This window comes from Zeus faber (assembly GCF_960531495.2).
Source record: "Zeus faber genome assembly, chromosome: 17".
Taxonomy (NCBI): domain Eukaryota; kingdom Metazoa; phylum Chordata; class Actinopteri; order Zeiformes; family Zeidae; genus Zeus; species Zeus faber.
Window position 1 is genome coordinate 25,963,094 of NC_137204.1, and position 15,967 is coordinate 25,979,060.

A 15,967-nucleotide genomic window follows, 5' to 3' on the forward strand; every position below is an offset into this window, starting at 1 on the left:
TCATTCACACTATTTTGTGAGACTTTAACAAGGTTGACCGCTCTTCTTTCCAGACTTGTAAACTTGAGTCCGTTGTGCCGTCAGGGGCTTTGTCTTCTCTGCACCTCAATTCTTCCGAAGTCATCCATGGGGACATCAGTGAACATCTGGGGGAGGGCAGGAGACGCCTGTCCTTTGGCAGGTCGACCATTTGCTGTTCCCCTCCGGCCCCCACGCCTACGCAAGCGGCGCTCCGATATTATTTTTCTCCTTGAATATATTCTATTTGGTGAGTCGCCATTGAGACGGCAGGAATTTGGGGAGCCGCGTGTCACTGTGAAGGACACTTTTGTAAATTCTAACTTCATCTGTATGCTCATGTTTTGAAAACATTAAGTACATTAATGTGGATTAATGAAGCGTCGTGATTTGAATAAAATAAAAAATTGCGGGCCAGATTCATCAATATATTATTACCAAGCCGCATTAAGTTGTCCGGCGGGCTGTATGTGGCCCCCGGGCCGGTAGTTTGAGACCTGAGGGTTAAGGGTACTTCGAGTGCACGAAGCACATTTCAAAACCAGGAAACATTTTGTTTCTGATAGTTACGTCCACCGTTGCGTGTTGTGTTTCCGAATCAACCTCCGTACTTTCTCTACGATTTGCTAATGGTTGAAACGGGCTTGTTATCTACTGCCATACGACTTTAAACCCTTGAAAGAAAGACGCCAAGAGCCCAACTGCGGTTGGATGTTTCGTGTGCGCCGTCTTGTCCGGGGGGGGGGTCGATCCTAAAACTCCTACTCTACTCGAACGCAGCATCGGCCGCACGTCACGCTACGTCGCTGTCTCTCGCGCGCTCACGCGACACCACGCCCACCGTGGCTGAAGCCCCGCCCCCCGCACGCCCCGCCCCCCTCCCGCAGGAAGGAGCGACGCCCGCACTCACGCACCAAGCCCGCGCTGAAACGCCAGCTTCCCGATGGATTACGGCTCGGACGACGTGCGGGGGACCGCGGCGATGAAGGAGGCGAAGAGGCGGGAGCGCCAGGCGGGTAGGCGTGGGCTCGGGTTGTGCTTCGAGCCGCTGGCCGGAGCCACGGACCGAGCGCCGGGCTGGGCGACCCGCGCACCGGTTGCCGTTAGCGCACTGTGTTTTGTTTTGGAGCCGTGACGTGGTGACCCACTCGTCGTCAACATATCTTCTTTGTAGGCAAATGGATTGTGTTGACCCTCGGTTTTTGTTTTTGTTTTTGTTTATTTGTCCATCGTCCTGTCGATTTGACGCGCACAATATCTTCAGCGATAAACTGAGAGGCATGTTCCTGCAACGGATGCGGTTGCGTTCTTTAGTGACGGAAGCAAGTACACAAACAAGATGGGCGACACCCCTAACCCTAACCCCACCATCTAACCCTAAACGGAACCATCTATAACATTAAACTTAAACTTAAACATCTTTAACATTATACCTAAACTTAAACTTAACCATCTATAACATTATACCTAAACTTAACCATCTATAACATTATACCTAAACTTAAACTTAACCATCTATAACATTATACCTAAACTTAACCATCTATAACATTATACCTAAACTTAACCATCTATAACATTATACCTAAACTTAAACTTAACCATCTATAACATTATACCTAAACTTAACCATCTATAACATTATACCTAAACTTAACCATCTATAACATTATACCTAAACTTAAACTTAACCATCTATAACATTATACCTAAACTTAACCATCTATAACATTATACCTAAACTTAACCATCTATAACATTATACCTGAACTTAACTATCTATAACATTATACTTAAACTTAAACTTAACCATCTATAACATTATACCTAAACTTAACCATCTATAACATTATACCTGAACTTAACTATCTATAACATTATACCTAAACTTAAACTTAACCATCTATAACATTATACCTAAACTTAACCATCTATAACATTATACCTAAACTTAACCATCTATAACATTATACCTAAACTTAAACTTAACCATCTATAACATTATACTTAAACTTAACCATCTAACATTATACTTAAACTTAACCATCTAACATTATACCTAAACTTAACCTTCTATAACCTTATACCTAAACTTAATCGTCTCTAAACATTATACATTACACCTAAACATAGCCTTTAAAACTAGTACTTGGACATAAAGTAGTATTTGGGTGGAATAAACCTTTAAAACTAGTACTTGGACATAAATTAGTATTTGGGTGGAATAAACCTCCAAAACTATAACTCACGAGGTCAGCGGTATCCAACCTTTTTGGACTTGTGGCCCGCTTAAAAAATCACAAAAGTCTTAAAAATAACCTTATATCTATGGAACTTTTGCGTAATGTTCGTAGCGTAAAACTAACAATAACAGGAGCGCATTAATATTAACTCACCTAATGAGAAGGCTGATGATGCTTGGCAGACACCAAATGCTTGATGTCTTGGCTTAAGGGCCGACAGTCTCAGGCGAAGATCTGGATCCACGTTCAGTTAATTCCTGTATTTTGTCTTCAATGCCACAAGCGCTAAAAAGCCAGTCTCGCAGAGATACGTCGTCGGGAAGGGCACCAGAAATCGCACAGCTCTGTCGGACAGATCGGGATGCTCAATGATCGAGAAGCAACATGAAGCCAAACGTTTGTCAGGTACTTCTGCGGGAAAGCCAGTTTAAATGCGCCGCCTCAGGAGAGACCCACAAGACTGCCCTTTTCTTTTGCGCACAGGCCTGCGAGGGTCTGGTCACTGTGGCTGGCGAGGGGGTTTTCCATCCAGCTGCACTGCACATCTGGGATTGGGAAGTATTTCGCGCAGCTTGGCCCTCAAACAATGCAGGTGCTCTTTGATATAATTGATCACGTTGACGGGAAGCCGCATTTCTTCCTTTGTCAAAAAATCGGACAGATTCTCCAACGAGTCAAAGTTTGACCGGTCAACTCGCCTGGCCCACATCTCCATTTTTCTTATGGTCGCTTCTATTTTATTCTGGACATTGAACATGGTCACCGATTTTTCTTGGCGACTGAGGGTGAGTCCATTTAAGTGGCTGAAAATGTCGGTCAGGTATCCCAATTTAGCCAGCCACTCGAAATCACTGAAGCGATGTGCGAGTTCAAACTTTGTGTCGAGAAAAAACACCCTCGCCTCATCACGCAATTCAAAAAGTCGCATCAGTACCTTCCCCCTTGAGAGCCACCAGGCTTCAGTGTGTAACAGAAGCTGCTTATGGTCACTGGGCTTCAGTGTGTAACAGAAGCTGCTTATGGTCACTGCTCGTCTCGTCACGTAAAACGGAAAACATAGGTCATTGCAGTGGGGGGCTTTTGATGAAGTTGACGCTGGCCGCCTCATCTAGAACAGTCTTTAGATCTGCAGTGTTTTCTTTACAGCCAGTGCTGCTCTGTGTACACTGCAGTGGACAGATGCTACGGGTGGAGCCACAGCTTTCACTGGTCAATGACTCCATTGTGCTGGCCCAGCATCGCCCGGGCCCCATCAGCGCTCGCTCCCACATATTTGGACCAAAAGATTTTCAAAAGGGGAAAGAGCAAAACTCTTATCTCGCCACCATACATAGGCAAGCAGGTTTGACAGATTTGTGATGTCTGTCGATTCATCCAGTTGGAGCGCACAAAAAACGACTCTCTCGTACGCTCGTTATCAGCTGTTCTGACGTGTTCTCTGCCATCTCATCAATCCTGCGATCTGGCTGAGTTATCAGACAGTGAGATGAGGTTGATTGGCTGGCATGCCTTCTCTCCCAACATCACCCCCACCATCTCTTTTGTGGCAGGAAGAATTAAATTCTCCCCGATTGTATGCGGCTCACCAGGCTTGGCTATGAGTCGGGCGAACTGGTTAGGACGCTTCCACTGCCTTTGCCTTCTCGGTGCCCATACATGGTGTTTCGATGACTTTCTTCTTGCCCTGATACTCCTTGAGTTTATTATTGAAAAATTCAAGCTGCCTGGACATGTACTGTTGGTGTTTTGTCTCGAGGTGACGCCGCAGTTTACATGGCTTCAGAGCTTAGTTTGATTTAAAATTTCAGAACGCACCACGCACAGCGGTAACGGTTCGTCTTCTGTGCCTGCAGATTATCACTACAAGTTCAAAAACGTACAGGTGCATGTCGATCGTGATCCGGCTTGGACGTAGTACGCCCTAACATAAGTTCCTATCTATCAGTAATGATGCATTTTTGAAGGTTTAAAATAAAAAATACCATGAAATTATTATTTTTTTACATTTAAAAAAGTTTTTGTACCCTCGGCCCATAGATGGGGAATTGCTGATCTATAACATTATACCTAAACATAACCATCTAACATTATTCCTCAACCTAACCATCTCTAACATTATACAACGATACAGTAAGTTGTTAGACAGAAAGTAGTATTTCGGTGGAATAAACCTTTCAAACTATAATTTGCTAGGTGGCGCTGTTGCAAAAAAACTAGGGTCCTAGAAATGCGGTACTGAGACTGCAGCCTCCTCTATTTCAGGAACATACTTTTGAATAAATTGCATGAAAAGGCAACATCGAGAGGACACGGCTTGGATAAGAACAATTAATCTTCAGACTTTTTTTTTTTTTTTTCAAAAGATGCATCTAATATGTAACGACAATATTACAGAATATACCAGTTACCAGTTACCAGACACTTAATGAATGCTGAATCTATGACGTCTTAAAAGTCATTATATTATATATGTATATTTGGTGTATTTATTTTTATTTGTCATGAATATTATTTCTTGTCAAATATAGTCCAGTGTTTCTGCATCAGTGGACATTTCTAATGTCATCAAAACCTCCCTTCATACTCACACTTAGCTGTCCTAGTTTAATTGACTTTATACATACCTTGATAGTTACCTGTAGAGAGAAATCCAACTAAATCCTTGTACTTACCTGTCTGAAGTTCTGCATAAATAGAACAAAAACAAACCCAAAAAAAGTACTATTTTTCTGTAGATGTATTCCAGTTCCTTACCTCTCAACCTGACCTGAAGAATCATCTATTTCATAACCATGACCTTGTTTCTACCTCATACTGACCTGGCCTACATGAGCGTACATTTCTTTATAGGTTCGAGCAGTTATTCTTTTGCTGATGTTGAAGGTATGCATCTCGAGCCGAGTAGATGCATGTAGGGGTGTGCGATATGACAATATTAGATCCCTTTTTTTGTCTTGTTCAATTAGTAAATGGATAAAACGGCTATTTCTATTTTAGTTTTGAGAAATGGGGAACGTGGACGAGCAGCGGAGAAAGACATATTGCGAAGAGTTGGCTCTGGCGACTTACGTTTGGGAGCCGGCTACCTTCCGTCTAAGAGCCCATTTCTCCTTTTTCTGTCTTTTTTTTGTAAATGAGTACACGGCGGAATAATTGGATGATCCTGTAATGTATTTGTTAAATATGATCCAGAAACGTCTCACGTTGGTAATAACATTAAGAGCCAAGGATGGCGAGACTTTGTATGTTCCGCCGGTTGCCGCCCCCTCGGAGCGAAAATTTAAATAGCGGAAAAATTAATTCCATCTAAGGTGGAGCTTGCAGCTTGAGCCCAGAGCCCTATATATTTTTTTAAATCAGATTTTAATGCATTCAAAATAGGCAAAGAAGCGATTGACGAGTAACTTCAAAATGTAATGTATGTGTGTACAGATTTTGATAGTGACAAAGGAGCCATGCGCCTTGCTTAGAGACATACCATTAAACCAATAATAGCAAACTTTTACTTTTTCCATAAGGTTTTGTTACCTCGTAGGGCTATATTTTGTTAAATAGGGAAATTAGTTTGGTTGTACTGTTCAGTTACTTGCAAAATAGTCTTAAAAACAAACATGAAAAAGAATCGTGACATGATTGTGGACGGTGAAAAAAAACGTAGGATATTTTTTGTATATCGCCCACCCCTAGTTGCATGTAAAACAAAATTTTGCTTCTTTTCCCATGATATTTCCAATTATTCGCTTACTATTATCATTTTCAATTTGGAATCAAAACACAGGATTGGAATTGTCTGAAGTATTCCTAGCAAACACTCTTAAATTTTGGAATAAAGTGAGTTCCTTGGGGTTTTCCTGGGGGCTAGAGTGTGATCTGAAAATGGGTGATGAAAAATATTTTGCAGGTTTAGGCTTTTCCAACAACGAGCAGATATGATGCATGTTACTGGATGATTAATCAAATTCAAACCGACATAACATCGCAATGATGCTTGACGCTGTAGAGTTTACAGCACACCCAAGATGGCAAACAGGCTACCAATTTATCTTTGTTTGCGTTGATACTCCATGCATTTGGACGTATCCGCAATATAAACGAAAGAGTTGAGAAGAATATAAAGTAAACCGGAAAGGAAAAGAAAGCAGCTTTGCTCCTTGCACCGATATTCGCACAAAGGTGAATAACTGGCACATGATAGAGACGTCATTAAGACGCGACGCGCCCACTCGCTGTGAATTTTCTGGGCAATCATCTGCTCGGTTCACACACACCGGACATTATGCAGACTTTATACTAGAAGTAGTAAATAGAGTGCTGGCTGGGTAAAGTCCAGTTAATGTCCTGTCCAACTGATTTTGAAATTTGCGTTCACGCATTCAGATCCTCCGGGTAATGTCCAGATAATTTCAGGGCTGCAGTGCATGTGTGAAAGCAGCTTCAGTGTGAGATTTCCCTGAAATGCATGTCAACTGGCCGTTTTCTGATGATTTTTTTTTTTTTTCTAAAGTTCAATCTGTTTTCATCTGCAGTTCAAGTTTGTTTTACTTCCATGTTAACAAATGTTCCGTCGTTTGCAGCTTTGGAGAATCCAGAAACCGATATTGGCCTTTGTGGCTGGCTCCTGGTCGTCTTCTCTTTCTTGCTGACTCTGGTCACCCTTCCTATCTCCATATGGATGTGCATCAAGGTCAGTGCAGCAATTGAACTTTTAACTTTTTTTTTTTTCACCAGCTACTATGTCTGTGTAGAGCGGAGGGATACTGACAAATTCCTTTATCACAATTTTATATGACGAATACCTCAATGTTGATAATGAGACAATAATTTGAGGATGACTGTTGGTGGGTGCTTTTATAAGATATTCATATACAAAAAATATTTAGTGTGGGTATTATGACCAAGCAGGTATTGATTGGAAGAGCTAAAACAGTATGAAGTTCAGAAAATTGCATTACTTCACTGTAACACAGCCTTCAAAACAACCCTCTAACCATGTCATAATATTACGATCCCAGATGATATCTAGTCCTTGTATCCATGATATTGATGTTATCTTGATATATTTCCCAGCTCTAGGTCTGGAAGAAATAGAAGAATTTAAAAACACAATACTGGGAGTGGCCTATTCGTTCTAAATAGTGTGATCGGTTTAAAGGCCAGTCAGGTGGCAAAAAACAGGCGAGACAATTTCTCTTCCCCGTTATGCCCGGCGGTGTTTCCCAAACATTGATACATTTTAAATATTAAAGCTGCTGTCTTTGGTCCCTTCAGATCGTAAAGGAGTACGAGCGCGCCATCATCTTTCGCCTGGGCCGCATCCTGCGAGGGGGAGCGAAGGGACCAGGTCGGTCGCCTTCTAAACCATTTCAACGGTTTAAACCATTCCAACTGTTGGAATTGTGTTTGTAATGCTGTCAAACACTGCAGCGATGGAATCCAGATTTACTTTTACTTTTCTATCCCAGTGATTCTGATAAGATCGGACTTTTGAATCCCCGGGGGGGTTTGTGTGCTACAGCGGCAAACAGTGCAGTCGAGAAAGAGATACAAATTAAAAAGAGATGGAAAAAATAAAAGATATATATATATAAACACACACACATCTATCTACACAAGGTAGCGTGAAGTAGTGCTCTACTAACTACCTTTCATTTCTAATTAAATCAAGAACTCAGTGTACATCATGTTTCAAATATTGCATATGTGTAAAGTTGCCAATATAATTACATAATTGCCCAATTGCAGTCATTGAGTAAAATCTCAGATTCTACAATTATATTTCCACTCAAATTTAAACCAATGTTATAAATACTGCAACAGATAGAATGCAAAGCACATTTCATGAGTGGGTTAACCATTTTCCTTTTCAAACCTCTGTGTTGGAAATGTTCAGTGCCAATAAGTGCCTGCTCCTCATAAGATGGATGCTGTGGTGAGGGGGTTGTGTGGTGTTAGCAGCCACATCTGTCTTTGGTTCAGGTAATTGGGACACAGGCGAGGAGCCCCTGCCATGACATGTTTTCCATCTGCTCCGGGGCTTTTTCCACCCAACCTACTCGCTGCAATAAAACTGGTGCTTTTTCTACTTTGTAATCTGTGTCTCTGGGCTGGAGAGCCATGCAAACGACACTTGGGTGGCGTGTGGCGGGCGGATGTGCCGCAGATGTGTATTGTTACACTATCATAGATTATACTATGATGGTGGCTCAAATATCTTGACAGCCCTACTACCTATCCGCAGAAGAAAAAAAAAAAACACTTTTCATTTTCATTTCCGAACACTGTCATTGGGTAAAACGCGGTTGTGTTTTACCCCAAATCCCTCCTTGCTGCTCTGGTGTCCAGCCGCTTTTTTTTTTTTTAGCGGGGGTGCATGATGGTCTCTGCAGAGCTCCGCCCCTTCCGTCTCTGCAGGAGTACAAATCAGGCGGAAGGAGGATGAAGGATGTTCTCCGTCCGCAGTGGGCGTTGGCCGTGCGCTTGTGTCACATGCCCGCGTCGTTCCATTGATCCCGAATGATTGATAGTCCACCGGCCCACTGACGTGATCGGTTGCTATGACAACTAATGCTCCTCACGCAATTAGTTCTTTGACCTTTTCTGTTTGGCAGCAGAGCTGAGCATATTTCCTTTTTTTTTTTTTTGTTGTTTTTTTGTTTTTATTCTGCGTGCTAAACGCCTTGTTGTCATCTCGTCGTACTGATTCAGCCTTGGGAGATTTGAGTGCGTCTTTAAGAATCTTTTATTTGTTGTTTAAATGGCCACATGAGTGCGGCAACTAATTGCCCTTCCGTACGGGGCTCTCGACACGCCGTCCTTTTGTCTCATGTAGTGCTGGATCTTGGACAACCCGTCCTAAAGGTTTCACATGCCGTCCCCAAGAGTTCAGAGTTTACAATAGATTGATTTCCGATTCTCTCTCAGTCCATCTCTTACCCCGCTTGGTCTTGATCTCCCCCCCCCCCGGTCAGCTACCACCACAAATAGAATTCTGTGGGAAACACTGGCATTCGGAATGGGAACTCCCCCCCGCATTCCCAGGATGCCGCACCCCTCTTCCCCCAAGGCAGTTGTAAGTCACGGGCCATTTTGGGGAATTTACTGGCTGTGCACTGAGGGGTTGTTGTGTGGAGGCTCACGAAGGCTTGTACACTAGTTCTGTCCCAAACGAATCTGTGGGGAATGCGAGTTCCTTTTCTTGACGGACATTCAATCGAGTTGTGCACAACGACACACTGCCAGACTTCCAATCTAATTGCAGTCGTGAAGCGTTTCATAGGGATAATTTTCTAGAAATTGCTGTGAAACCAAAATTCGACACTGCTCAAGAGCAGTCAATGTAATGCTAAATGCTTTAAATGTTTTGCACTTTTGCATAATTACTCACTCCTGGTGTTTCACTACCCTGGTTCATTCACTAATATGTGGAAACAGAGCAGCAGGTAATCCCTTCCTGGCATTTAATGTCATCAATAATGTCAGGTTTAGCAGAGGGAGTTGGACCGGAACCTAACCCCGATGGGGTCAAACATCTTTCTGTTGTTTTTTTTTAACTGATGTAGTCTCTGTGTGGCCTGCTTGCGTTTCCGCAGGACTGTTCATGATCCTGCCCTGCACAGACAGCTTCATCAATGTGGACATGCGCACCATCACCTTCGACATCCCCCCGCAAGAGGTAATGCACACACATTAATGTTGGGTTTTCCTAATAGTTTCTCGAAATTACAGTGGTGTTTGTATTTTGATACAAAGGGTCACATTTCAATATTGACTCGGTACGATATCGATGAGTTGGCTCATGATACGATTATATATCGATATGTTGACATTTTATACATCATGAGAATTGTATGAAAGTAATTTAATAAAAACAATTACAGAAATCTCCATATCAGAGAATAATTTACAAAAATACAGTTCATTTAATATGTAAAGATTTCTTAATTTTTTCCTCTTCATTGTTTTACGGGTGTAGTCACGCTGTTTAAGAAAAAAAAAATAATAATAATAGTAACAAACACATTGATTTGTAAGAACCCTAACCTGGTAAGAGGATGAAGATCTGGCCCCCAACACAACGGGATGTCCTCCACGTTGTGCTTCCAGGTGTTGACTAAGGACTCAGTGACCGTGAGCGTCGACGGCGTGGTCTACTACCGCGTCCAGAACGCCACCTTAGCCGTGGCCAACATCACCAACGCCGACGCCGCCACACGCCTCCTGGCCCAGACCACCCTGAGGAACGTCCTGGGCACCAAGAACTTGGCCGAGATTCTGTCTGACCGAGAGGAGATCGCTCACAGCATGCAGGTTGCTGGCGTCGTTCACTTCGTTTTTTTTTTTTGGAAGATGTTTTAGTGGATGTTACTCGGTTTGGCGGGGGAAAAAAACGAATGGTGTTTTGAAAACGTTGAAGGTGCAAAGAATGAGCGCTGCTTGGGGGTGGAAATATTGTTCCGATGTCATGACATGAGGCTAGATATCGTCTGGGATTTTGGTTCTCGTGATATTGTGGCATGGATAACTGTTGTCTTTTAGGCTGCCTTACAGTAAATACATGACATTTTCTGAACTTTGTAGATTATTCTAGATGTTCTAATCAACTCTTCTGCTTAGTCATAATATCCACATTACCTATGATTGTTCCTCTTTTGTGTAAAAATCTTGTGAAAGCACCAATGGCCCAAAATGTCGTAAAATTATCAATATCGATATAATTCGCCCAGAAATATTGCGATATTGCCGAGCACTAGCGTTCACCGACGTGCTATGAGCAGTAGCAAATGATTGGAACTGACCTTTGAATATGTACAATTTGGCGAAACTATCCCTGAACAACTGAGCTGCTTTGGGCGTAGAAACTGAATTCAAGGCTTGTGTTCTCTGCAGTCGACTCTGGACGATGCTACGGACGATTGGGGCATCAAGGTGGAGCGGGTGGAGATCAAAGACGTCAAACTCCCCCAGCAGCTCCAGAGGGCCATGGCTGCCGAGGCGGAGGCCAGTCGTGAGGCCCGGGCCAAGGTGGGGCCCCTCATTCACGCCGTCTTCCGACGTGTGATATATATATATATACAGTGTAAAAGCAAAACAAGATCTTATAGATATAGGTACTTATAGATCTCGTACAAAATATTAAGTGTTCATCAACCATCTGCTCCCGCCTCATCGTCCGTGAAGGTCATCGCCGCTGAGGGCGAGATGAACGCCTCCCGCGCGCTGAAGGAGGCCTCGCTGGTGATCGCAGAGTCTCCCTCCGGCCTGCAGCTGCGCTACCTGCAGACCCTCAACACCATCGCCGCCGAGAAGAACTCCACCATCATCTTCCCGCTGCCGATGGAGATGATGCAGGGCTTCCTGAAGCGCTGAGGCAGCTCCCCCCCCCACCACCCACCCCACACACACACACACACACACACACACACACACACACACACACACACACACACACACACACACACACACACAATGTTGTTACATACTCAACACTAATAGCTCGGTCACGCATGGCCATGCCGCACACTTGGTCTTTTGGTTAAATATAACTTCAGCTAATACAGCACACGGTTGTTGTTTTGGTTGTTTTTATTGAGTTTAAACCAGTATTGCTGTTTTAAGAAATGACTACATGCAGAAAGCATCCTCAAATATATCCTGTTTGCATTTCCACTGAATGCACTTCCACGATGCTATTCCTTTAAGCCACCTGCCTGTTCCAGGCCCGTCAATGAGGGCAGTGAGATAAGAGGCATGTCTGTAAATATGCACTCCTTTTTCAAGTGAGCGTTGTCATGAGTACAAATGTAGAACAAAGATCCCCTGTTCATGACAGAGTTTAACAGAAAGGATTAGGTCTATCCTATGATTGACCTCTTTCAGGAATTCTACAGTATTTTCCTATAGTTGCTATAAAACAATGTTCCTCATTACCTTTCATGCAGGTATCGGGAATGTTATCCTTAAATGTGTGCAGTTTAACTAGGGTCGTGTACGAGCGCACCGACCTGTTTTCGTGCAGACCTTTAAATGGGGTGATTGTCCGTGACTGGGCCTCCTTACGCCCGAACGTTCAGGCAGGGTGACTTGTGTCTTCAAAGAATGAATTTGAAGTACTATAATACAAAAACTAACAATAAGAGGCATTAATTCCTCGGGGCATTAACTGAGCATTCATGGGGTTGCTCGATGAGGACTTAAAGTAGCAGGTAATAGCAGAAGTCATTGGCTCTCTGAAGGCAGGTAAAGCAGCAGGACCAGACAGCCTTCCCATCCTTAACTCGCAGACACACTCCAGTTCCATTGTTTTGGTCGTGGGCCTCGGAGAGTCCAACCCCAACATGTATTCCAGAGTGGGCGGAAACTGGAGCAACAGGAAGGCATGAGGGTTGGGCGATATGTCAGCATTTTCTTACCGGCCACTATCGGCCCAACAACCGCGATTGCAGATGTATTTGCGTGTTTTGCGAACCATTCTCACCTTTCGGCCTCCGATAAATCTGTTGCTCCTCATTGCCTCTCTCTGCAAAAATAATGTCCAAAGCTGGTATATAATAAGCAGCGCATGTGATTTCACCAGGAAGTAAGCAAAGCACAGAGAAGCATCACATATCGGGGGCGGCGACACATTAGGTTTTAAAAACGGGTTAATTATTAATTATTATCATTTTATGAATTCTCGCGAAGAAAAAAACATTCAATTTGCAAAATAAAAAGAGAAAAATTGCCCAAAATTGCCAATCGAAGGTGGCTGACATGGTTGTCCAAAGGCTGGAAGAAACCTACATGAACATGGGAGAACAGGCAAACGTCCCACACAAAGGCCCCAGTTGGGTTCGAACACAGAACATTCTTGGTGTTTAATTCTGACCCTGTTCTTCAAATTTGACCGATTTCATAAAACATTGGACGTCTTTACCCATACCATTAATTGGTAGAATATTTAAAAGAATTAATATACTGTACTTCCTAAGTTGCTTCATCCATTCTAAAATATTCCCTTACCACCTGGAAAAAGATGCTTCACAGACTCGGGCAGCTTTTCACTTGTTTCTTGCCCGTCTCTGCTGTACTTGCCTTATTATCCTGGAGGACCAAAGTGTCCTAACCTGCTGAGGTATTTCTGGATGGCCCAACTGCGACCCATCAGGTTTTACTTTGTATAGGATGCCCCCCTCCTTGGGTGGAACTCAATTTGATGCCGTCTTGAACTACAACACCTTGTATCCACCTGTGACTCAGAGATACAAGAGTCTGCCTTAATCCTCTTCCTGCTCCCGCACAGTTGGTGCCAATGTCTCTGCGATGTGACAAATTTAACCTCTTCGACTGATTAATCTTCTCAAGTTAACCTCCAAGTTGTAAATATCACTCCATAGCGCTTGCAGAGGCTTTGTCCTCACTTCCACTCAGTTTGTCCAAAGTTATCAATGTCAACTTTTGTGAAGGGAGGGTGGGTAGGAAGACCCCTTTCCCGTGGCAGGTCGGCCATTTGATGTTCCCCTACTCTTACGCTGGACACTTCCAGGGTCACAAATGCCAATTTGTGATCCAGTGCTTCCTGCTCTTGGACAGAGTGGACATTGTGCAGTTGTGTCCTCTGTGGCCCAGCTGTGGTGAATGTGGTTGAGTATGACAACGGAGATGCGTTGACCCATGGAAATGATGAGCGGATGCTTGGCTTCTTTGGGCTTCTCTGTCATACTCAGTCGCCTGCCAACTCTCAGGCGTTCCATCCTCCAGATGTTGGACCAGTTCATAGACGGTGCTTTCTCTACTGACGGCACGTTTTCCAGATCTCAATGCAGACACTGAATCTTCCTTCAGCCTCCAAGAGATCTTTTACCACCAGTCCTAGTCTCCAGCCTCCTGTACGAGGCGAGGTTTGGCCATAGGTCTTTCTTTAAATGAAGTGTTCTTCTCCAAACACGCGGAGTGCACGAGCCCTTTTAAAGTTTCCTGAACCTGTACCTGTCAGTATTGATTTGTGAATAAGTATCTGTGGCAGTTTCGCCTGCCGCACACCACACCGAGTGGCGTTGTCGGGGGCCTCCGGCACAGAGACAGACAGTGGGGTTGTAGACAGACAGTTTATTGTAGAGAGTGGGCTAGGTGGAATCAGCCCAGGAGCAGATGGACATGTCATGACAGGGGCTCCTCTCCTGAGTGTGTGTGGGGACGGGGGTTTTACCTGTTGCTCGTTAGACCAAGCAACCAAAGCAACAGGTGTACAGCTGAGCAGTGTGGCTGCTCAAACCACACCATCCCCACACCACAGTATCATAACCTCTTTTGGATGTGCAGCTTAAAAGCTTTTTTTTTATTCTTGACACACTTCAAGGAATCGTGTGAGTTTCTTGTAAGGAAATGGACTCTGCCTGTCCTGTCTTTTTTTGTCCCGCTCGTTACCTGCTTTACCTGAGTGCGTTTCATCAAACCTCCGCAGTTGACTGACACAGAGTTGATCTTTCTGTATTCAATATTCCACTTTTCATAAACCAAACACAATGTTGCGTACATGGTGCTGTGCACTTCTGCCAGTCCACCAGGCTCTGCGGCCCGTGTTTATCCAAATAAAAACCTCGTCCACCACACTCCTCTACACATGAACTACAGGTTAGAAGGCATCTCAAGGGGAGTAGGATTTGGCCCCTCCACATTATTCACTGTAATCCTTTTCTGTTGTCAATAACGTCCGTGTGGACAAGTTGAGCTGAGGTGTGACTGTGACTGTTAATGTAAACTTTCACTGGTCGTTATGCTGGATATGTGTATCTTTGTGCTATAATTTATACCCCTATGTATTTACCCAAATATATTCTATTTAGTGAGTCATCATTGAGACAGCAGCAGTTGGGGACCACGTGTCTCTGTAAAACTAACCTTTTTTTATTCTAACTTCACCTGCTGAAAGCCTTATGCCATCGCCATCAATGAACTTTATAATCTTATGTTGCCGTTTCTATGCATTTCCAGTGGAGTTTAAGTGCTTGTCTTTACTCAAAATACAGTATTTTATCACACATCTTCCTTTGGATGTGACACTTAAGCCAAATATTTTCAGACTGTATCTAACACAAACATAGCGGGGACGCAGTTGTGTATGTTTTTATCACTTGTTCTTTGTTACAGAGGGGATCTTTTGTTGTAAACAAATAGCGTGTTGATGAACGCTTGTAAGGTATAATCAGTAGCGACTACTACATATAACCCTGGTATTGTGGTGTCCATTTTGCAACGACTCACTTTTGTGTTGGAAGTCGGGCCTTTAATGGAGAACGGACATTTTGAGAGTGAACAATCCTGTTTTTCTTTTTCGACTGCCAAGTTGTGTTGTTGCTGTTGCTGTCGAGGCAAAGAGAAACTTGAGTGTCACACAAGCAGATGAACCCCGGGTATCAGTGAAGTCCAGCTTTTGTAAAAGGCTTCTTAGTACGGCGTGGAGGAAGTGCAGTACACCACATACTGTAGGCTCATAACTTTTAGATTTTTTCAATAGTTCTATTTATCACTGCATTTTATGTTTCACTTTATATTCTGTTTGTTTTAGTTACTGTTTCTACAATTTGCTAATGTTTGATATGGTTTTATTATATATTGACATATTTTACAACCTTTAAATAAAGACAACCACTGCCCCACCGTTGTTTTACCGTTGTTACGTCTTGTCAGAGTGATCCTGTCCATAGCACCAACAAATAAAACAAAGACAC

At 43.3% G+C, this 15,967-nt stretch overlaps 1 protein-coding gene across 1 annotated transcript; it reads left to right on the top strand.

Annotated features, from left to right (window-relative positions):
* The first annotated feature begins 900 nt into the window (after window positions 1-900).
* stom (stomatin) lies at window positions 901-15,896 on the top strand. Its single transcript, XM_080017559.1, has 7 exons — window positions 901-1,034; window positions 6,836-6,945; window positions 7,530-7,602; window positions 9,851-9,933; window positions 10,365-10,568; window positions 11,148-11,282; window positions 11,439-15,896. The coding sequence occupies exons 1-7, from the start codon at window positions 962-964 to the stop codon at window positions 11,625-11,627; spliced, it is 867 nt and encodes a 288-aa protein (XP_079873685.1). The 5' UTR covers window positions 901-961; the 3' UTR covers window positions 11,628-15,896.
* The last annotated feature ends 71 nt before the right edge of the window (window positions 15,897-15,967 follow it).